At 43.0% G+C, this 24,746-nt stretch overlaps 1 protein-coding gene across 6 annotated transcripts in view; it reads right to left on the minus strand.

Moving 5' to 3' along the window:
- Positions 1-24,746, minus strand: part of LOC140197845 (uncharacterized) — a 239,412-nt gene that overhangs the window by 53,652 nt on the left and 161,014 nt on the right. For all 6 annotated transcript variants that reach the window (XM_072258346.1, XM_072258348.1, XM_072258347.1 and 3 more), the window contains exons 11-18: positions 18,964-19,067; positions 17,185-17,323; positions 13,706-13,829; positions 11,472-11,599; positions 9,474-9,560; positions 5,119-5,178; positions 4,275-4,340; positions 3,116-3,187 (exon numbers count right to left, since the gene is read on the minus strand). In XM_072258346.1, coding sequence (XP_072114447.1) covers positions 3,116-3,187; positions 4,275-4,340; positions 5,119-5,178; positions 9,474-9,560; positions 11,472-11,599; positions 13,706-13,829; positions 17,185-17,323; positions 18,964-19,067 — 780 coding nt within the window. The remainder of the gene's footprint in view (positions 1-3,115; positions 3,188-4,274; positions 4,341-5,118; positions 5,179-9,473; positions 9,561-11,471; positions 11,600-13,705; positions 13,830-17,184; positions 17,324-18,963; positions 19,068-24,746) is intronic.

The raw sequence follows: 24,746 nt of genomic DNA on the forward strand, positions 1-24,746 counted from the left end.
TGAGTCTTGCTTCAGTGGTTGGTAAGTTGACAGAGAAGATCCTGAGAGGCAGGACTTATAAACATTTGGAGAGGCATAATATGATTAGGAATAGTCAGCATGGCTTTGTCAAAGGCAGGTCATGCCTTACGAGCCTGAATGAATTTTTTGAGGATGTGACTAAACACATTGATGAAGGTAGAGCAGTAGACGTAGTGTATATGGATTTCAGCAAGGCATTTGACAAGGTACCCCATGCAAGACTTATTGTGAAAGTAAAGAGGCATGGGATCCAAGGGGAAATTGCTTTGTGGATCCAGAACTGGCTCGCCCACAGAAGGCAAAGAGTGGTTGTAGACAGATTATATTCTGCATGGAGGTCAGTCACCAGTAGTGTGCCTCAGGGATCTGTTCTGGGACCCCTGCTCTTCGTGATTTTTATAAGTGACCTGCATGAAGAAGTGGAGGGATGGGTTAGTAAATTTGCTGATGACACAAAGGTTGGGGGTGTTGTGGATAGTGTGGAGGGCTGTCAGAGGTTACAGCGGGACATTGATAGGATGCAAAATTGGGCTGAGAAGTGGCAAATGGAGCTCAATCCTGATATGTGTGAGGTGGTTTATATTGGTAGATCTTCTTCTCCTTCTTTGGCTGTCCATCAATTTTCGATGATGACCGAGGCCTGGGCAAGGTTGTATGGAAGACTGGCAGTACCCATTTTGATAGATCAAATATGACAGAATATAGTATTAATGGTAAGACTCTTGGCAGTGTGGCGGATCAGAGGGATATTGGGGTCCTAATCCATAGGACACTCAAAGCTGCTGCGCAGGTTGACTCTGTGGTTAAGAAAGCATACGGTGTATTGGCCTTCATCAATTGTGGGATTGAGTTTAGGAGCTGAGAGGTAATGTTGCAGCTATATAGGACCCTGATCAGACCCCACTTGGAATACTGTGCTCAGTTCTGGTCGCCTCACTGTTGGAAGGATGTGGAAACCATGGAAAGGGTGCAGAGGAGGTTTACAAGGATGTTCCCTGGATTGGGGACCATGCCTTATGAGAATGGGTTGAGTGAACTTGGCCTTTTCTCCTTGGAGCAACAGAGGATGAGAGGTGACTTGATAGAGGTATGTAAGATGATGAGAGGTATTAATCGTGTGGATAGTCAGAGGCTTTTTCCCAGGGCTGGAATGGCTAGCACGAGAGAGCACAATTTTAAGATGCTTGGAAATAGGTACAGAGGAGATGTCGGGGGTAAGCTTTTTTTAAAATGCAGGGAGTGGTGAGTGCGTGGAATGGGCTGCCGGCGAAGGTGGTGGAGGCGGATACAATAGGATCTGTTCAGAGACTCCAGGACAGGTACACGGAGCTTAGAAAAATAGAAGGCTATGGGCAACCCTAGGTAATTTCTAAGGTAAGGACATGCTCGGCACAGCTTTGTGGGCTGAAGGGCCTGTATTGTGCTGTAGGTTTACTATGTCACTACTATGTTACCTACCCCCATCCTCGATTCTGTAACTAAACTGCATCCAGTCTCTTGAGGTCGGTAAAAAGTTTAAAGCTAAAGGTTAAAAATTAGCCTTATATGTCACACATACATCAGGACATGCAGTGAAATGCGTCAGCGCTCAAGAATCCAAAGATGTGCTGAGAACAGCCGCAGGGGTCGTCATTTTCCTGCTGCCATATGCATAATTTGTCTTTTACTCATGGGGGAGGGTTGTGGGTTGATGTTCTTGTTGCTGCTAGTACCATTTGTTTTTGTGTATGTGGGCATTAATGTTTTGTTTTTGGTGTCGTATGTGTACGGGGTCTTTCTTTTTTGGTATGTGAAATTTAAGATGGCTTCTTTGTTATGTTATACTTGGGAATGCTTCTTTGTTATGTTAAACGCTGAGAAAGCTCTCCCGCTAGCAGTTTGTTGAATCACGTTACTGATAAGAAGGTGTTATGAACCAGTTGGGATAGGTGTTATGTTTTTGGTGTATCTGTAAGATATTGTATGCACGGGGTTTTGGGGCAGAAGGCGGGAGAGAGAGACAGAGAATGGATGAGGTGCTGTGATGTCCGCTAATGGGGTCGGACCCCGAGGAGGGCATTCGGTGAGGAGACGGAGACAGACAAGTGTGGAGCATCTGATTGACCACCTCTGTTGGTCCCAGGCGGCCGGTCGAGGGTCGCAGGGTGAAGAAGAAGGGTCCTGAGCTCCAACTGTGCACGAAGAGATTGAGCTTTGTTAAGTGTGGCGCCTTTTATTTTCCTTTTATATTTTATTCTCTATTAATTATAGTTCCAGTAATATCTATAAACTGTAAATCATTTAATCGTATATGGTGTATTGTCTGTTATTTGGGCGGGGTGGGGTACATCACACAGCATCCACACAAACTAATTACCCAGTTTGGTGGGGCCGAGGCTGTTTCCCTAGACGACAGCGAGCCGAGCGACCCTGAAGGTGGCCAGGGGTGGGGGGGGCTACATATGCATGATTTTTTTTTGCGCATAAGTGTGGAGGGAGTGGGTGATATTTCTCTTCGATCGGGTTCCATGGTTTTCTTTGTTTCATGGCTGCCTGCAAAGATGAATCTCAGGGTTGTATACTGTGTAGATTATAAATGTACTTCGAACTTTCTATCTCCTGGAAGCTTCTTTATATCTTTCAGAGTCACAATCCCACCTGGTTTTGTATGGCCACCTTTTCTCTACCTTTAAGGTGGGAAATCTAATACAATCAATCTCTGCAGATGCTGGGAATCCAGAGTAACATGCACAATATGTCTCGGCTTGACATGTCCACTGTTTAGTTCTTTCCAAGGATGCCAAGTGCCTCCAACATTTTGTGTGTATGTGTTGCCATAAACCTAGCCTGACCTTGTGTGCGAAGCTGGTGTCACGTCAAAGTGACTTGACATAGACATCCTTCATAGAAGCCCAGCAAACCCCTCAAATGTCCCACTATCTCAGAACTACACAGCCTGGACTTGAAAACAGTGCTCCCATTCTGAGATTGAAAGACCATTGATGAATATGAATGCCTTGGTAGGCAGCAGAATCCAGGACCTGGTGAGTCTTGGTTGCCTTGGACAAGGAAGGCTGCAGGAAAAGGTACAACTGGCAAGTGAGAATTTCCATACCTTCTTCCTGAATTTTCTTCTTTTTCTTCTTCTTTTGAAGAGGTTTATTCAGCTCACCGTCTTTCTCCACTTCTAAGGAAAAAGAAAAAACTGAGCTCAAGAAATGAATCTGATGTTCGAATAATTTTGATTCTTTTGTCTTTTGACAACTCAGTTTGTGAACAAGCAGAAGGGAAATGTGCTATCCCTAATCAGTCTGGGTCTATGACAGAACCCAGATTTACAGCTACTGCTCTCTCAGGAGGCTCAACAAGCCAGGTTTAATTAAATGCAGGCCATGTCCAAGAATCAATTAAGACAGAAACAAAAGTGCAGTTTTGGGTCCCTTATCTAAGGAAGTATGTGCTGACATTGGAGAGGGTTCAAAGGAGGTTCACCAAAATGATTCCAGGATTGAAAGGCTTGTCATATGAGGAGCTTTTGATGGCTCTGGGCCTCTGCTCACTGGATGGAATTCTGAAGAATGAGGGGTAACCTGACTGAAATCTATGGCACGATGAAAGGCCTCAATAGAGAGGCAGAGAGGATGTTTCTTATGGTGGGAGAGTCTAACACCAGAGGACACAGACTCTGAATAGAGGGGTGCCCTTTAGAATGGAGATGAGGAGGAATTTCTTTACTCAAGACAGTGGTGAATCGAGGAATTCATTGCCACAGGTGGCTGTGTTGGCCAAGTCATTGGTATATTTAAGGCAGAGGCTGAGATTCTTGATTAGTCAGGGCATGAAGGGATACAGGGAGAAGGCACAAGAGATTGGGGCTGAGAGGGAAAAAATGGATCAGCCAAGTTTAAGCAGAGAAAACATTTCATGACATCAAGCCAATTACAGAATTCACTATGAAATATAATTAAATTATTATTAAATAAACCTTTAATGTTTTGGGTCCTGATGAAAGATCTCGGCCCTAAACATTAACTGTTAATTCCTCACCACAGTGCTGCCTGATGCGCCGAGTTATGCCAGCAATTTGTGTGCACCTTGCTGGAATTCACTTCAACTCGAACACTCAGCGAAGTCCACCTTATTTTCTAAGTCTTCTTCATATATCAGTGGAGCTCCAATGTCAGCTTTCAGAACAAACTCGAGCACTCAAAGCCTCCAAACCACTGAAGTAGGCAGAAGAGTACAGTTTTATTCCAGGAACGGTTTAAGTTTACCTGTTATTGATTTTTCCTTCTCAATGGGAGACAGAGAATTCTTCCTACTTTTCTTTGCTGAAACAACTGTTGAGAAATGAAAGGGAACAGCGTGAACTGTGAGAGAAAGACATCTCTTTATATAACTTCCCTCCACGACTTTCTCAGTGCATTTTTACAGTCGAAGGTGAAACACTTTGTCACAGTTCCATCACTGCAAATCAATGGTGCACAGCATGATCCAACATATAATAGCATAATAATGGTTTGTCTATCAGATGGCACAATAATGATTATCTATCAGAGAAGTCACTTGGGTCTAAGTTGTTGCTGTTATTCCTTTCCGCGCCTTATGGCGCATCAGGCAGCAACCTTGCCATTTCTTTAGTGGTTTTGTTTTATTTTTTACGAGGTCAAGTTGCTAGCTCGACACTCAACCCAGCATGGATGGAAAGCACGCAAGGAGCCAGCCAGATTCCAATCCGGGATGACTTGCCTCAAAGTCCAATGCTGATGCCACTAAACCATCGGCCGGCTTAAGACCTACATTTTTCACTGAGTTCACAGAGATGAACTTCAACTTGGATCATTTAATAAAATCCACCATACTGCCCTAATCAGTGTGGGTCAGTAGTATACGAACTAAAGTGCATGTCTGGTCAGCCCTCTAACAAACCAGAACATCTGGAGCCGACCTGAATACCCTGCAGTAAATGACTATACTGAATCTAGCTAGCAGCAGAGGTTCCCACCCTGGAGTCCATAGGCCCCTTACTTAATGGTATTGACCCATGGCATAAGTTAGACTAGGAATCCCTGGGCTAGAGGAACACAATTTCATTTCATTAAAGGTTTGAAAGCATACCTGATGACTTTCTCTTCCTTATGAGAAGTGGACTTTTCTTCCTGCTCTTAATTAAAGCAGCTTTTGAAAAACAAAAAAATGAAGAACTTGCTGAACAAATTATGAGAAAGTTTTCATATAGCTTTTTCTCCACCCTCCTCTCCAATGTACAAACTGCTTTACAGCAAGATTCCACAAATAAACAGGTGATAATGATCCAGTTATTGTTTCAAGAAGTTGGTTCTGACATACAAAGCACTGGAAGAACTCTGCGGGCCATGGGATGGGGGTGGGGGGGGGGATTGTTTTGGTTTGGTGGCTTGTGTGCCTCAATGACCCAGAGAGCTATACTGGCTGGAGTCAGAGCCTTGCACTTTGGCTCTTGGTAGGGTTGCCCATGCCAAACAGGTGAAAGCGTAGAGGCCAGACTAAGAGTGGTTCACCGGTCCTCCAGGATCAAGGTTCAGCTAAGGGCTAAAAAACCTTGATCGGTCAAACAATACTGTCATGGAAACAGTAAAGATGAGTCCTTCCACATCTGAGTGTGACTGTATTCCTAAGCCTCCACCTGGGACTTGCATGACTGACAGAAGTGAAAACTGACAGGAAGCTACTGACACGCTGAAGGAAACCCTGAACACCGCCAGAGATTTAGGATCTTCAATGGTGCCTGAAATGCCAGTGGCATAACGGGCAGTAAGTAATAATCCAGTTACCCATTTCAAGAAGTCAGAAAAATACAGAAAGAATTGGAGGAACTTAGCGGGCCTATGGGATGGGAGAATGGACAGTCGATATTTTGGGTTGAGATCCTTCACCTAAACTTCAAAGTGCAAAATAAATTTATTATCAAAGCACCCACACCACATACTACCTTAGGAGTAATTTTCTTGCATGGATTCATAGAACAAGTAAATACAATAGGAGCACAGTAGCACAGTGGATAGCACAATGCTTTACAGTACTGGCAACTCGGGGTTCAATTCCCATCTTTGCCTGTAAGGAGCTTAAATGTTCTCCCCGTGACCATGTGAGTTTCCTTGAGGTGCTCTGGTTTTCCAGACTTTTGGTTGGGAGGTTAACTGGCCATTGTAAATTGCCCCATGATTAGGCTAGGATTAAATCGAGTGTGGGGGGTGGTGGGGTTGCTGGGCGGTGTGGCTTGAAGGGCCTATTTCATCTTGTATCTCAATAAATAAATAAATTTCTGCAGCTCTAAGTAGTACACTCTTTCTATGACTGCATGGGCTTCCTCTGGTTTCCTCCATATCCCAAGGACGTACGGGTTAAGATTAGTGAGTTGTGAGCATGTCAGGTTGACAGCAGAAGCAGGCTGCCCCCAGCACAATCCTGTGACCATGGTGTTAGTCATTTATGATGCAAAACAATGGACTGCACTCTATGTTTCAATATACATGTGACAAATAAAGCCAACTCTCTTTAATAAAGTTAAGCATTCAATTTGTCCCAGATTCTACCGCTTACCTGCACACTAGGGGTAATTTATAACAGCCAATTAACCTACCAACCTGCATGTCTTTGGAAAGGGAGGGCAAGAAGTGCCTTACACGGTGAAGCACCTTCAATTACTCCAAAAGACTGAGGTTTGGTAAAAATACTGAAAGGCTTTTATTCGCTGTACAATACGACCTCCACAGTGAGTGTCTGCCCCCCGACTGAGGGGGAGGGGCAAGACGAACACCTTTATACAGGACTCTGTGGGAGGAGCCACAGGGGCAGTCAGCAGAGGGGTGTGTCCAGACAGGTAACCGAGTTACAACATATATACATGGTTTACCACACACGGCTAAAGGGATAGGGTGTCATCTACACAGACGGCACTTGTCAAGATCGAACCCAGCCCTATAAAAGTTTTGTACAGTTACAACACGGTTACCTAACCTTTGAACTTTGTACACATTGGTGAGACCTGTTGTAAATTGGAGGACCTCTTCGTCAAGCACTTCCATCCATCCGCCAATAGCGGGTCTTCTTGGTGGTTAAATATTTTAATTCTAATGCCCATTCTCATACCGACACGCCAATCCCTGGCCAAGATGAGGACTTCCTCAGAGTGATGGTGCAACGCCTTATATTCCATCTGGGTAGCCTCCAACCTGACAGCATGATTATTGATTTCTCCTTCTAATAAAAAATTCCCCCCCCCCCCACCCCAGTTCTTCTGTTCCCCACTCTGGTCTCCTGCCTCTTCTCACCTGCCTATCACTTCCCCTTGGGTCCCCTCCTCCTTCCCTTTCTCCTATGGTTCACTCTCCTCTCATATCAGGTACCTTCCTCCCCAGCCCTTTACCTTTCCCACCCACCTCGCTTCACCTATCACCTTCCAGCTACCCTAATTCCCCTCCCCCCTCACCTTTTTATTCTGGTATCCTCTACCTTCCTTTCCAGTGTTGAAGAAGGGTCTTGGCCCAAAACCTCAACTGTTTATTCATTTCCATAGATGCTGCCCGACCTGCTGAGTTCCTACTCAATACCCCATGTGCTGAAGGTAAGCACGCCATCGACCTGGGGAAAGCCACCTGGTCACAGGGAGCTAAGTCCGTACTGACACAACCAGAGGTCAGGACTTAAGCTCGGTCCTTGCAGCTGTGAGATGGCAGCTCCAGTAGCTGCGCCACTATGCCAAAAAAAATTACAGAAGCTAAGGCCGCCTGTCCTTTCATCTCCTGTCTGACAGAGCTCCTAACACTATTTATACGTGGAAAAAGAATTTAGTGGCATTTCTTTCAGTCTAGTTTACCATGCTTGGTGCCAATGACATGCACTCCTCCACAATAAGTCCTGTAGGGCTGTCTCTGATTGTTCAGTCTGCAGGTCAATAACTTCACACTTCAGGTTAACTGTCTACATCTCTGTTTCTATTAGAATTAAAATCAATTTTAATATCACTGGCATATGTCATAAAATTTGTTGTCTTTGAGGCAGGAGCACAATGCAATACATAATAGGAAAAAATGGAATTACTGTAAGTATATAATACATTAAATAAGCACTGCAAAAATAGAAATAAAAAAGTAGTGAGGTAGCAGTGTTCATGAGACCAATGTTCAAACAGAAATCGGATGGCAGAGGGGAAGAAACAGTTCCTGAATAGTTGAATGTGTGCCTTCAGACTTCTGTACCTCCTTCCTGATGGTAGCAAGAGGGCACATCCAGGGTGATGGGGGTCCTTAATGATGAGGGCCACCATTTTGAGGCATCGCTCCTTGAAGATGTCCTGTATACAACAGAGGCTAGTGCCCATGATGGAGTTGACTGAGTTTACAACTCTCTGCAGCTTATTTCGATCTTGTGCATTAGCCCCTCACCCCCCATACCAGACGGTGATGCAGCCAGTTAGAATACTCTCCACGGTACATCTGTAAACATTTGTGAGTGTCTTTGGTGACATACCAAATCTCCTCCAACTCTTAGTGAAATATAGCCACTGTCATGCCTTCTTTATAGCTGCAGTGATATGTTGGATCCTGGTTAGATTCTCAGAGATACAGACACCAAGAAGCTCAACATACTGAACTTTCTAATAAAGCTCAGCACAAGCACAGGGAACTTCACCTCAATTTCTGACTTCAGGTGTCCAAGGAGTTTTAATAATTTACTCAAGACCACTGACCTTTGCATTAATTGAATGATCCCTTTAACAGTTATTTCTGGAAACTGCCGACTGATATTATTGGCAGCGAGTATTCTTTTCTATTTAATACATTTATCCTGGTGGAAGTCCTGCCCACAAGAAGCACACCTTCCACAACCTACGGACTCACTTCAAGGACTCTACAACTCGTGTTCTCTGTATTAATTAATTCACAGTTTTAAAAATTGCAGTTTGTCTTCTTTTGCACAATGGATATTTGTCAATCTCTGTGTGTAGTTGTCCACTGATCCTACTGTATTTCTTTGTTCTATTGTGAATGTCTGCAGCAAAATGAATCTCAAGGTAGTACATGGTGACATATAGGTGCTTTGATAATAAGTTTCCTCTGAACTTCGATATCCATATCCAGCTTGCTCTCAAATCTCCGTCTGCCTGGATGAGTGCAGCTCTACCAAATCTGAAGAAGCTCGACAACATCCAGGTCAAAGCAGCTCATTTAACCAGCGATGTAAATCCTTATTCCCTCCAGCAGCACAAATTGTTGTGGTGGACAGTCACCTACAAAATACCCTGCTGCAAGCTGCCCAGGCAAACCTTACATGTGAAAACTAATTTGATAATAAATTTACTTTGAACCTTGAACCTTCACCTGTCACAAAACCCTGCCACAAAAGATGCTTGCAGTACAATGCTTTCGACTGTAATATCTGCCTATGGCACAACACCACCATTTTAAATAATCAAGGAAACAGTTACATACACTTTTGAATTCGTTTTTTCTTTGCCAGCGATGGGATCGCAGACTCCTGGTCTAATTCCGTCAGCTTTCGTTTCTTCCCATGATCAGCTTTTAAGCACAAAGAAATATGTTAACCACAACAAGAATACTTGGTGATAAAACTATTAAACTATTATCCAGTGATGAAGTGAAGCAAAAGCAATTACAAGAACATCTACCAATAAAATCAAAGCAACTTCACCAGAAATATGCAGTGATTTGAGGATAGTTATGTATATATTCTGTGGCCACTTTATTAGGTATACCTGCTCATTAATACAAATATTTAATCAGTCAATCATGTGGCAGGAACTCAATGCATAAAAACATATGGACATGGTCAATAGGTTCAGTTGTTATTCAGACCAAATATTGTAATAGGGAAGAAATTTGATCTAAGTGACTTTGACCTTGGAATGATTGCTGGTGCCAGATGGGGTGGTTTGAGTATCTCAGAAACTGATGATCTCCTGGGATTTTCAGGCACAACAGTTTCTAAAGTTAAAGGTCCTCAGATGTTTGGCATCCATTGCGGAGAAGCAAAGGCTGAACAACAACTCTAAGCCCCATATGACTGGAAGAACCACTGGCAAGGACAGACCAGTTGGTGTCATGGTTGGTGCCAGGCATACTGGAGCCTGCCCATGGCTGGAACATTACTGTCAACCTTCACAAATGGCTAATATTTCCCCCGGAGAATGGGCTACAGCAGCAGAAGACCATAAACATACAAACATACACTCAGTGACCACATTGTGTGTGTGTGTGTGTGTGTGTGTGTGTGTGTGTGTGTAAAATGAGCTAGGGCTTTTCTCTTTGTAGTGGAGATACAAGATGTGACTTGATAGAGGTGTACAAGAAGCTTAGATCGAGTGGATAGCCAGACACTTTTCCCCAGGAAGGAAATGGCATGATTTGCAGGTGATTGGAAGAAAGTTTAGGAAAATTGTCAGGGGCAAGTTTTAAAAAAATTAACACAGAATGGTGGGTGCATGGAATACACTGCTAGGGATGGTAGTACAGGTAGACACAGTCGGGACATTTAAGAAAGTCTTGGATAGGCACATGGGTCATAGGAAAATGGAGGGCTATGCAGGAGGGAAAGGTTAAATCGATTGAGTAGGTTACAAGGTCAGCACAAGTCATGGGCCGAAGGGCTTGTATTAGCAGTAGTGTTCTATGGTCCATGTTAAAAGTAAATGGATATTCAGAGGAAATCAGAATCAGGTTTATCATCCCTGGCATGTGATGTGAAATTTGTTAACTTAGCAGCAGCAGTTCAATGCAATACATAATATAGAAGAAAAAAATAATAAAATATAAATAATATATGTAAATCGATTACCGTATATATCTATATATTGAACAGATTAAAAAACACGCAAACAAGAGAAATATTGTATATTTTAATAAGTGAGGTAGGGTCCAAGGGTTCAATGTCCATTTAGGAATCGGATGGCAGAGGGGAAGAAGCTGCTCCTGAATCGCTGAGTGTGTGCCTTTAGGCTTCTGTACCTCCTACCTGATGGTAACAGAAGAAAAGGGCATGCCCTGGGTACTGAAGGTCCTTAATAATGGACGCTGCCTTTCTGAGACACCGCTCCCTGAAGATGTCCTGGGTACTTTGTAGGCTAGTACCCAAGATGGAGCTGACAACATTTACAACCCTCTGCAGCTTCTTTCGGTCCTGTGCAGTAGCGCCCCCCGCCCCCCCATACCAATTGGTGATGCAGCCTGTCAGAATGCTCTCCATGGTACATCTATAGAAGTTTTTTGAGTGTATCTATTGACATGACAAATCAGACAATAGGTTACCAAGATCACACAACCATGTAGAAGAGAATGCCAGAGGCAAGATGGAACAATCTAATGGAGAGGAACATGGCTAAGTAGCAGTTGGAGCATAACTCTGCTGAAACCACTGAAGAATAAAACCCTATGTTAATTGTAGCTGCCAAAAAAGGAATTAGGCTATCATACTTGCCAAAGACGTCTCAATCCATTCAGGTCTAATCAATTGCAAAGGGCGGCCCAATAATTCCTCGCCATTGCTTTGCAATGCTTGGATAAGATCTTTCCTGGTGAGAAATGTAACATGGCCATGCTTTCTAAAAGGAAAGAGAAACAAAATCCAGTAGTTAGATACAAGGAAGTTGTCTATAATATTATTGTCACTGCATGAGTAGCATCAAGATGAAGAGATGGACTATTGTCCCACATTAGACACTCAACAACTTAATTATACAACCGGTTACAGACAAACCATTCATTAAATTGTCAACCTGCAAGTGTTTCTGCATTAAAGGAACACAGACATAGAACAGTACAAACCCTTTGGCCCACACTTTAACCTATTCAAAGGTCAATCTAACCCTTCCCTGCTAGTTCTGACAATTTCCAATCAGTTTGCTGGTGCACCATTTACCAAGATTTCCTCCAGATTTCTCTGGAACCTCTGCTTTTCTACAAACATTACAATTCTACACTCTTCCAATTCTAGTTTCATGATCATTTCTAAGTTTAACTGAACAAGAGGCATCACAATCTCTGGAATTGTGATATTGCCATATTTAAGTATTTTTTAGTGACGACATCACTGTCATAGGCTGAATCAAAGGTGGTGAGGAATCAGCATATAGGAGGGAGATTGAAAATCTGGTTGAGTGGTGTTGTAACCACAATCTCTTACATAAGACCAGAGAGCGGATTATAGGAGAAGAAAACCAGAGGTCCATGATCCAGTCCTTGTTGGAGGATCAGAGGTTAAGAAGGTTAGCAACTTTAAATTCCCGGGTGTTATTATTTTGGAGGACCTGTCCTGGTCCCAGAACATAACAGCAATTACGAAGAAAGCATGGCAGCATCTCTACTTCCTTAGGAGTTTGTGGAAACTCAGTATGATATCTAAATCTTTGACAAACTTCTATAGATGTGTAGTAGAGAGTGCATTGACTGGCTGCATCACAGCCTGGTATGGAGGCACCAATGCCCTTAAACGGAAAATCCTACAAAAGTGGATACGGCCCAGTCCATCACAGATAAAACCCTCCCACCTACTGAACACATCTACATGACATGTTGTTGCAGGAAAGCAACATCCATCATCAGGGACCCCCACCACCCAGGACATACTCTCTTCTCACTGCTGCTGTTAGGAAGAATGACAAGAGCCTCAGGGCTCACACCACCATTCAGGAACAGTGACTACCCCTCAAAACCATCAGGCTCTTGAACCAAAGAGGATAATTTCACTTGCCCCCATCATTGAAATGTTTCCACAACTAATGGACTCACTCAAGGATTCTTCGTTTCACGTTCTAGATATTTACTGTTTGTTTATTTATTATTATAACTTCTTTCATTTTGTATTTGCACAGTTTGTTGCCTTCTTCACTCTGGTTGAACGCCCAACCTGGGTGGGCCGTCTTTCATTGATTCTGTTGTTGGTTATTATTCCATAGATTTATTGAGGATGCGCACAAGAAAATGAATCTCAGTGTTATACATGGTGATATATATACTTTGATAACAAATTTACTTTAAACTTTGAGCCGTTAATCTGAAGACACATGTCCAAATCCCACCTAAATAGTGGGAAAATTAATTTCAAATAATTAAATAAGAAATATCAATAACAGAAACCATAAAACAATTGGAATGTCTTAGAAATAGACTAGGTTCACTGATCTCCTGCAGGAGAGGAAATTTCTACCTTTATCTGATCTGGCCTCTGTGTGACCCACTTATGCAAGTAATTCTTCATTGCCTTAGTTCAGGGGCAATTAGTAAAGGGCAATAAATTCTAGCATTGCCAATGTTGTTTACATGCAGTGGTTGAATAATTTAAAAAAATCATTCCCCAGCTATCTCCTTCTCCTCTAAAGTACTCCTTACAACCTACCCTACTGACGATGCTTTAGCCACATTATCCCTATATGATGCTCCATCTCAAGCTTTGTTTAAAGTAGCTGTGCAGTACTTTGGGACAAACTCTTTGAAAATAAATAACTGAAACCTGTTGGCACCACAAAACAAGAGGCTGAAAATTAAAACCCCACCAAAGCAAGCTGAAGAAATTGGCTAGTTTTTAATTAAACCAGATTACAGACAACCTCCAAAGAGGGAAACCTGCTAACCATTACTTGTTGAGGCTATCAAAGGGCACAAGGACCAAGCAAGGCTATTGAATAATTCAAATGATCATGAGCCTCTACCTGGATTTTCTGATGCCGACTGAAGTGATGGATAACTGTTTTTCCATGAAGAAACGTATGACAGCAATTTGAAGCTCACCGAATGTCTTTGAGGAATCCAGGTTACTCATAATCAGCTGATGCACTATTTGAGGAAGAATGAGAGAATAAAATACCAGGCCCTACTGTAATACCCAAACATTGCACACTGTAATGGGCAACAAACTTAAATCCCTTGACATCTGTAAAGAAGATGGAGGGATATGGACATGGCGTGAGCAGGAGGGATTAGTGTTTGGGTGTTTGGCACAACACTGTGGGCTGAATGGCCTGTTTCTTTGCTGTACTATTCTATGTTAATTGCACAGCAAACCAGTATCCTGATTACTTCATCAGGATCAGGTTTAACATCATTGGCATATGACTGGAAATTTGTTGTATGCCATGGAAACACCAATGCCCCGGAACGGAAAAGTCTACACAAAGTGGTACAAACCTACACATCACTGGCATGCTCTCTTCTCACTTCTACTAACAGGGAGGAGCCTTAGGCCCCACACCACCAAGTTCAGGAAAGTTATTACTTTACAAACCAATAGGCTCCCGGATCAACGTGGATAACTTCATCTCAACTCTGAATTGATTCCTCAACCTATGGAGTCACTTTCAAAGACTCTACAACTCATGTTCCGAGCACTATTCACTTATTTATTTTTATTATTTGGATGCTTTGTCTTCTTACGCACATTGGTTGTTTGTCAGGCTTTGTTTATGTATAGTTTTTCATAAATCCTTTTGCATTTATTTTCCTGTAAATTCCAGCAAGAAAATGAACCTCAAGGTAGTATATGGTGACATATACATACTTTCAACATCACCTCCCTGAATAAGGCAGCACAGCGGCGCCTCCACTTCCTGAAGAGATTGAGCCCAAGTGAGGCTCCACCACCACCCTCCCCCATCTTAACTGAACTTTACAGGAGCACCATTGACAGCTTCCTGACAAGCTGCATCTCCAGCTGATGTGGAAGCAGCTGAGCATCGGACCTGAAGTCCCTACTAAAGGACTGTGAGAACCGCTAAGAGGATCACAAGGGGGTCTCCCTACCATCCATGTGGGACATTATTTAGAAGAGTTGCATACACACGGCCCATAGTATTATTAAGGGTCCCAGCCATTCATCCAGCATCCTTTTTGACTTTCTACCATCAGACAGGAGACTCTAATGCATAAAAACAAGAACAGGATGGGAAACAGTTTCTTCCCTCAGGCCATTAGGTTTCTGAACTCCCTGCCACATCACATTTGAAGTGTCACCAGCTAATCTGTTCTGTACATATTTAATTTATGCACTTTCCTTTGTTTATTTATGCGGCAATTCGTTTGTAGATTTTATCCTCATTTCGTAAGTTACTGTGTGTTATATTCATGTTATGTGTACTACTATGCATTACTCCCTGGTTTGGAGAAATGTTGTCTCGTTTGACGGGAAACATGTATATAGTTAAATGACAAATAACTTGACTTGACTTTGGCTTTGAATATGGATGAGTTGTTAATTGTGCTATAAACCCTTCAACCCATCAGATCAGAATCAGATTTATTATCACCGGCATGTGTTGTGAAATTTGTTAACTCAGCAGCAGCAGTTCAAAACAATACATAATATATAAAATATATAATAAAATCAAATAATAATAATAAAGTAAATCAATTACAGTATACATATATTGAATAGATAAAAATCACGCTAAAAACAGAAACAGAGGGGAGCGTGATGCTTTTGCTCCTGCTTGGTGAGTGGAAGGTAGGCCTTGGGGTTCTAACATTTCTTCTGTCATTGATTCTTTGTTTTTCTCCCCCCTTTATTTCGTAGATGGCTGTGAAAAGAAAGGATTTCTGGTTTATACTGTAAACGTTCTCTGATATTAAATTGAACCATTGAGTGCCTTCCCCTGTCCTCCTTGGAGACATTACTAGCCCAAGCAAGGCATCATCAGATGAAATTGTGGGGTCTCTGACAATTCAGCCAAAGATGCTTTTTCAACTGCCGTAAGTGGGGGTTGGGGCACAGAATTTGACTATAATTATTGCACTTTCACAAGCCCTGCATTTTCTTCCAATAGATAGCCACACATTTGTGGTGAATAATCTCCCTCCATCATCCAGGACATATACCAGAAGCAAACAACAGGAATTCTGCAATATGCTGGAAATTCAAGCAACACACATCAAAGTTGCTGGTGAACGCAGCAGGCCAGGCAGCATCTGTAGGAAGAGGTGCAGTCGACGTTTCAGGCCAAGACCCTTCATCAGGACTAACTGAAGGAAGAGTTAGTAAGGGATTTGAAAGTTGGAGGGGGAGGGGGAGATCCAAAATGATAGGAGAAGACAGGAGGGGGAGGGATAGAGCCAAGAGCTGGACAGGTGATAGGCAAAAGGGGATACGAGAGGATCATAGGACAGGAGGTCCGGGAAGAAAGACAAGGGATCTCCCCCCCACCCCCAACTTTCAAATCCCTTACTCACTCTTCCTTCAGCTAATCCTGACGAAGGGTCTCGGCCTGAAACGTCGACTGCACCTCTTCCTACAGATGCTGCCTGGCCTGGTGCGTTCACCAGCAACTTTGATGTGTGTTGCATATACCAGAAGCACTGTGTTCACAGAGCCTTCAGCATTGTCAAGGACTCCTTCATTCCATCCCACAATCTCTTTAACCTCCTACCTTAAGCATAAAGTAGCGCAATATAAGAACAAGGACTGTGAAGCTGGGTTTGAGACTTTAGAACACCCTGCTACCACCCAGTGCACATTATTTATGACACCGTCAATAGCATTATAACTGTTGAATATTCAACTAAATCCACTTTATGGCAACTTGTACACCTACAGAATATTTTTTTTATTATCAGTTAGTATTGTTTTATGTGCTGTATGTGATAGATAGAACAAAGAAGAGTACAGCACACGAACAAGGCCCTTTGGTCCACAATGTTGTGCTGAAGTAAATTTTAAAAAAAAACAAAACTAATACCTCATACCTACACCATGTCCATATCCCTTCACCTTTCTTACATCCATGTGCCTATTTAAACGTCTCTTATAAGCCTCTAATGTATTTGCCTCCACCACCATACCAGGCATCCACCACTTTGAACAACAAAATGAGCCCCCACATCCTCTTTGAACCTAAGCCCTCTCACCTTCATGCATACGCTCCAGTATTATACTGTGTAGATGTACTGTGTTTTACATCTTGGTTCCAGAGGAGCATTGTTTCATTTAGCTGTATATATGTGTACGGTTGAATGACAATAAACTTGAATTTCAATTACTATAACACAGAAATAATTTGCTGAAAGGCCAATGGAGGCTGGAGAAAAATCAAAAGCACAAGATATTCTACAGTTGCTGGAAGGCCAGAGCAACATATATAGAACGCTGGAGAAACTCAGCAGGAGAAAATCAACATCAGAAGTCGGAGGAAAGTGTACTTACTCGCTTTGTCACCTGATTTGGTTGTCTTCTTACGCTTTTCCATAGGTTTCTCTTGCGTTTCTTGACCCAAATCTTCTGGAACCTCTGTCACCTGGTCATTTGCTTTTTTGATGATCTTATCAGCTTCCTTTACTTCAGCCTTGAACATAGATGACAGTGAAAGCCAACTTTTTTACCTCACGAGAAATATTTACTCATTTGGCAGTGAAACTGATACTTGAAGAAGCCACACATGGTGTTACACCATGGAGTTTTACATAGGAGTAGCCTTAATCCACCTTTAAACAAGAAGTTTGCTCCCTGCATAACAATTGTTAGTTGAAACTCAGTCACTCTGTCAGTGATGATTTGATCTCTCTGAACCATTGTGTGAGTGGAGACACACGATAATTAGCCATGGCAATCTGAAGATGTGATGTGGAGTAGACTGCCTGGAGTTGTACAATGCACGGGTACAAAATGGGAGGAGGGTATAGAGGAGAACGAAAGAGAGCACTAGAGCAAGAGGCTCAACAGGTAGGGGAATACAGTAACCTAAAGAAAGAGTGGGATAGAAAGATGAACCTCCAAGACGATCACAACTTTGTCATAGGGTTTGGAGACTTGCGTACCTCGATGACCCAGAGAACTACTTTGGCTGGAGTCAGGGCCTTATACTTTAGCTCTTAGTAGGGTCACCCATGCCAAATAGGTCAAAGGGTAGAGGCCAGATTAAGAGTAGTCCATCAGTCCTCCAGGTTCGGGAGTTCACCTCAGGGCTAACAACCCTGACCGGTCAAAAAGTAATTGTTATGGAAACAGCAATGAAGAATCCTTCTATACAGAGATGAAAGACTTTCAATGCTGCCCTAAATGCCAGCAGTCAGTAAGTAAGAAGGCTGAAACTTGCAAGAGAGGAAAAGGGGAAAGAACAAGCTTGGGATGAAATCCTCTAACACGTTACTCTCTCTAACTCCAGTAGAGCCTGACTTGTAGGCCAGAAAGCGATATCCAACAAGGCCTCTGGAACTCATGAGAAAGGTGGATCATGCCACTACACTGTGCCATGACCAGCACATCATAACAGCTCAAATCAGCAAAATTCTAGGTGTCATATGACATGCACAGTGCCAAAATTTAATTTTAAGATCATTTAGGCCAACCCCCTTTACTGAAAAATCCCCTTCTCAACTAAGACATAAGAGATTTTGCAGATGCTGGAAATCCAGAGTATCACACAGAAAAATGCTGGAGGAACTCAGCAGGCAGCATCTATAGAATTGAATAAAGTTACATTTCTGGCAAAGACCCTGCATCGGGACTGGAAAGGAAGTGGAAAAGATGCCAAAATAAGGTGAGACCAGGTGAAGGGGGGAGGTAGGTGAATGGGGAACGTGGGATTGGTAAAGATTTTGGAAGAGAAGTAAGGATACTGATGGTGGAGAACAAGTTCAAAAGTAGATGCAGAAGTAAATGAAATGCTTCTTATTGGTCTCAATTATTGCTATGCTGCTGGGTCAATCCATTGTCTCTTGGCTCAGGAAAGAGGGAGAAAGCCCCTTTCCCATCACAATCCAGTAGTCATCATGGAGGTCACAAGAGCCATCTGGCTAATGTGCTGCTCTCAGGAGCAGATCAAAAATTTCATACAGTATGTCCCCTGCCACCACATCTCCTCATGCTTGTGAAGGTGCAACCATGGGAGGGATTCAGAAAGTAAACATGAGTAGATACTGTTCTCTGGAGAAATTCTGAATGGCTTTTTAAGAAAGAGTAAAAAAGAATATTTGCCAACATTACCTTCTCCCTTTCCTCCTTGTCCGTCACCTCTTCTCTTGAGCTTACTACACTCGTAGTTGGAGGTTCAGTGTCAACTTTCTCCTCAGCGTTTGATGGCACATCTCCTGGAAGCAAAGCTCATTATTAACCAGCCAAACCTCAACAGCATGATCATCTCACACAACTACACAATGTACTTCCCCTCTAAAAGCAAGTATCTTTCTTTAATGACCTGCCCATAAATAGGTGCAACAATGGATCAATTTCAAAAGTTAATACCGCTTGATTTAGAAGTATTTTACAAGTTTCATAAATTGCAGTCCATATAGGCAGCACAGAAGCGTAGTGGCTAGCAATCAGAAGATTGAGGTTCAATTCCCACCGCTATCCATATGGAGCTTGCACATTCTCCCTGTGACCATGTGGGTGTCCTCCCATATTCCATGCCATGCTGAAAAAGCGAACAGGGCTTGTCTGCGGAGTGGGAGGTCACTGGATCCTCAAGATCATCAATCCAGATTTCTGCCTTGCTCATCCAGCAAGACTAACACTGTGCTATCTACACACAAAATGGCTAGGCAGCATCTACGGAAAGAAGTACAGTCAATCTGTTGGGCAGTGACCTTTCCTGAGGCCAGGAGAAAAAAGATGAGGAGTCAGAGTTAGGAGGTTGGGGGAGGGGAGGAAGAAACATGAGGTGATTGGTGAAACTGGGAAGGAGGAGGGGTGAAGTGAAGAGCTGGGAAGTTGATTGGTGAAAGAGATACAGGGCTGGAGAAGGGGGAATCTAATAGGAAAGGACAGAAGGCCATGGAAGAAAGGAAAAGGGGGACGACCATCCAAATGTACAGGCAAAGAGATATGGTTATAGAGGGAAAAGGGGATGGGGAATGGTGAAGGGGGGGAAAATGAATGGGATCTGGGAATTCTACACTGAACAATACTGAGTATATTCCCTACACAGTTTGGGGTGGTGTTACCTAGTCTAGATGAGCCAAAACAAAGTTAAAGCTGAGTTTAAAATCACAGACACATGGATATGAATGCATCAAAGCAGCAACACCACAGACACATAGAATCATATAAGCAGGATTCATAAAAAACAAACAAGCATGAATTTTACAGGAAAGAACACAATTAAAACAAAACAAAGCCCATCTTAGTACAAAGTGATCATGGTGATTTGGGCTTCGCTGGTTGGTTCGAGAACCAAATGGTAGATGGGAAGTAGCTGTTCCTGAACCTGGTGATGTTGCTCTTCAGGCTTCAGCAGATCAGGCAGCAGCTGAGGAGATGAATTAACAGTCAACAATGCAGACCCAGTCCTGGTGAAGGGTCTCAATCTACAACGTCAACCGCTAATTCCTCTCCTCGGATGCTGCCTTACATGAGTTCCTCCAAAATTTTGTGTGTTTTACACTGTTGGAACAGCCCTTATAAACGACACTAGTCTGAAAGCATTGCCACCTCATCAAACTTTCTGATACTTCCTTTGTTTCTGTGCATCTTCTTCCCTCCCAGCAAATTAAAAATAAAGCTTGTTTTCTCATGTTTCTGGTTTTGATAAAGAGTAATTGACCTGCAACCACTAATTCCATTCCTGTTCCACAGATGCTGCCTAACCTGCTGACAGCTTCCGACATGTTTTGCCCTTACGAAATAAAGGATACATACATTTGTCATAGAGGGATGCAACAAATGAGAATTTGTTTATGAGAGTGATTGCGAAAACGAGAGGGCAAGCCTACGACGAAAGAGCAAGTAGACCAGACCTACTGTACATTCCCATGAATTTAAAACAGAAGCAATCTTATTAATATGCATCAAATTATTACAGGTTTTAACAGCGGGAATGCTGAGAGACTGGCATCCCTGCAAAGCCTCACTTTCAATATCTTTATGTCTCATGTTCTCAGTATTAATTAATGATTAAATTGTTGTAGTTTGTCTTCTTTTGCACATGGTTTGTGTGTAGCTTTTCATTGATGACTGTGACTGTACTGGCTACTTGAAAAACAAAACCACTGAGAGACTGAGCGAGGGGATTTACACTGTATGATGCACTTCCAAATAACAGAGTTCCAAGTTGAATAAAACTCCAAGAAGATCACAAACTTGTGGGGTTTGGAGGCTTGCGTGCCTCAATGACCCAGACAGCTATGTTGGCTGGAGTCAGGACTTTATTCTTTGATTCTAGGTAGAGTCACCCATGCCAAACAGATCAAAGGAGAGAGGTCAGACTAAGAGTGGTCCATCACTCCTCCAGGTTTGGGGGTTCAGATCAGGGCTAACAACCCTGACTGGTAAACCAAAATTATTATGGAAACAGTGATCCCTTCTATGTGGCCAAGTACAGACAGCAATGGAGGGTCTTCATTGCTGCCCTAAACCCTGCGGTGTAACAGACAATTAATAAAAAGTCAAAAAGTACATTCAATCCTTTATTACGAAACCAGCAAAGATGAATGATTAAAAATAGCAATAGCGAAATCAGCCATATTAATGAAGTTTACAGAATTAGCATTCAATAAACAATATCCCTTCCCTACTAAGTCTCTCTAACTAAATGAACGGCACAAAGAGTGAATACGAGCTATACTCTTACTTCTACAATCCTCAAAATGACAAGACAAATGACCATAACCCACAATAAAACTCGCAACACGGTAGCGTAGTGGTTAGCACAACTCTTTACCGTACCAGTGACCCGGATTTGATTCCTGCTACTGGCTGTAAGGAGTTTGTACATTCTCCCCCGTGAGTGCTCTGGTTTCCTCCCACAGTCCAAAGTAGGTTAATTGATCATTGTAAATTCCCCTGTCATTAGGCTAGGGTTAAATAGATGGGTTGCTGGGCAGTGTGGCTCGAAGGGCAGGAAGGATCTGGATCTCAACAAATGAAATAAATACAAAATACAATACAGACAGACAGAAAGTAGGTACATGGCGCCTACAGATAGTACCTGCAAGAAAATCAATCTCAAGATTGGATATGACGACATATACAGTACTGTGCAAAAATCTTAGGCACATATATATAGCTAGGCTGCCTAAGACTTCTGCACAGTACTGCAGTAATTTTATGTACTACACTGTTCTGCTGCCGCAAAAATAAAACAAATTCATGACATATGTGAGTGGTGATAAACCTGATTCTAAAATGGATTTCTATTGTGGTCTGAGATTGGGAAGGGATCAGGGAGAGGGGAATCATGGTTGGGAAGATGAGAAGGGAGAGGGGAGGGAGCGGGAAGCACCAGAGAGACATTCTGTAATGATCAATAAACCAATTGTTTGGAATCAAATGGCCTTACCTGGTGTCTCAGGGCCGAGTGTGTCTGCACCCACCACTGGCACTCCTCTCTGCCATCTGCCAACACCGGTCCCACAGCCCTTCACCATCACCATTCCCAACAATCTTTGCTCCTGCCAGATTTACAAACTTGCTCTCTGCTCCATGTTGACAAGTACAGTACTGTGCAAAAGTCTTCAGCACCCAAGCTATATATATGTGTGCCTAAGACTTTTGTACAGTGCCTTAGGTACTTTGAAAATAAATTTATTTCTAACTTTTCTTGAGAGAACAGAACAGTTTATCACCCTCTCAATGTGTAGAGTGAGCACATGGCCTACTCCTGCAATTGGATCCTTAACATTAGTATAATAATGTGTTTTGAAGTTGATGACTAACGAAAATCTAATTTGGTACAGAGAACATGCTTACTTTCAGCGTATTCTTTAGGTTGATCCCAGCCCACCATCTCCAATCTGTAAACATCTTTCGTATCAACTTGTAGTTCTGCAATCCTTAACTCATTTGTTCCTTTCTCAGCAGAGTTCATCGCTGTACTGACATGCGGCAGAGGAACAGCGCTCTCTGTAGTCAAGGGACTCCAAGCTGCCGAGATATCAATGTGGCCCGTGGCAAAATCTACCTGAGCAGTGCCCTGGGATTTCTTTTTCCTCCTCCTCCTCCTCCTCCTCCTTCTCATGCAGTTTCGGGTCACAGAATCCACAGATCCCTCTCCATTTACTGAGCCTGTTTGACTGGGAGGATTGTCAGCTCTACTGGTGTAGCTAGTTTGCTCTTCCTGCAAGTCCTGCAGCTTACTGGCACTGTTTTGATCCTGAATTTCCGGTTGGACTGTAGACTCAGCGACCACTGGAAGTGCCACTGCAATATCCTCCCCAGTTTGAGTCAGCGAAGAAGACTCTTTGAACGTTAACAGGGAATCTTTCTCCGTTTCAATGGCAAGCATATCACAGCAAAATACTGAAATGCTTACCTGTTCTCCCACACACTCAGCTACAAGCGAATCTTCAGATGGATTGAATTTGATAGCTGTTTCCTCAGCAGGGACAAGATTCTCCACAGACTGATAACCAGTCCCCCCATTTTTAAATTCACAGTCATCCAGAGACAAATGGAGTAAACCTGCCGCAGCACCTGAGCTTTGTACACCAGAAGTCTCTATGCTCTGACATTCGGACTCTTGTTGGGACATACTAGAAATCTTCTTATTCACTAACTCATGCTTTTGTTGGAGTGGCAGTTTCAGACTTGGATCAGGTGCACTTTCAGAAATTGCAGGAACGTTCAAACCTGCAGATTCATGCTCAGTGCTTGGCGACTCTGCAGAGTCTGACCCTTCATCTTTATTCCCAGATGTTATGGGCACAGGTGCGTTGGTACCATCTTTGGACACTGATGGGGTTTTCCTCTCAGCCTCAGCATCAGCGGCATCTGACTCAGTAAAGATCAATTCTACATCTTCAGCCACAGAGATAGTCTTCCCTGAATGAAATGATCCTCCACCTCCAGGTTCAGGGATTGCTGTCCTAGGACAGTTCAACTCTCCAGGCACAGTATACACTTCATGTTTTATCCCCCCATCTTCAGGCTCGGAGACTACCATTCCATGATGAGCTTTTCTTTCAGATTCAGGGTCAGTGATTGGTGCTTCAGGAAGATTCAAATGCTCACCTTCAGACACAGAAATGGGCAACTTTGCACAATCCAGTCCCTTACCTTCAGCCATTAAAGTCAGTGATCCTGGCACATCAGCTGTTTCATCTTCAGGCTTGGACACTTTAGGATGGGCTTTACCCTCAGCTTCGAGGTGACAGACTGCTGCTTCAGGAAGGTTTGACTCTTCAGCCCCAAGGTTAGAAATGGCCACTTCAGGAAGTGTTGTCCCTCCACATTCAAGCACAGAGTTGACCGACCCACGCAAGCCTGTCTGTGCTGCCTCAGTCTTAAGGCCTTGTGACCCAGAAGAATTTGTCTCACCCGCTTCACTTCTAGTTATATATGCCTCAAGAGTGTATGCCTTCCTGCATATGCATCTGTCTGGGGAAACACTTTCAAGATTCCCTCTGCTTGCCGATAGTCCGGAATCAGCTGGCTTGGTGGTGGACGCCACGTTGACAGGGAATGTCCTGATTTCCCCAGGAAACTGTGTACATTCTCCTATGGATTTCTGATTTCCAGTTGCTTCATTCAGCAGTCCATGATTTTCACCATAACTACTGTTAGTATTCAAAACTGGCTTCTTTACAAAACCAACAGTAATCGAACCACATTCAGCACCCAGAGGCAGATATTCAGAAGCTGCAACATCTGTTCCGTCCTCATGGCTTTCAGATGCAGGAAGTGCCTCTGCAGAGCATTCAGCTTCCATTCTCTCTGCTTTTTCTTCCTGTCTTCCAAACCCTGTTGCATAAGCAAACTCCCAGATTTTAAATCCTTACCCGCAGTATAATCCTGCAGCCGAACCTGCTGAAAAAGCTTTGCAGCTAGGTTCT

This window comes from Mobula birostris, chromosome 5, assembly GCF_030028105.1.
Source record: "Mobula birostris isolate sMobBir1 chromosome 5, sMobBir1.hap1, whole genome shotgun sequence".
NCBI lineage: Eukaryota > Metazoa > Chordata > Chondrichthyes > Myliobatiformes > Myliobatidae > Mobula > Mobula birostris.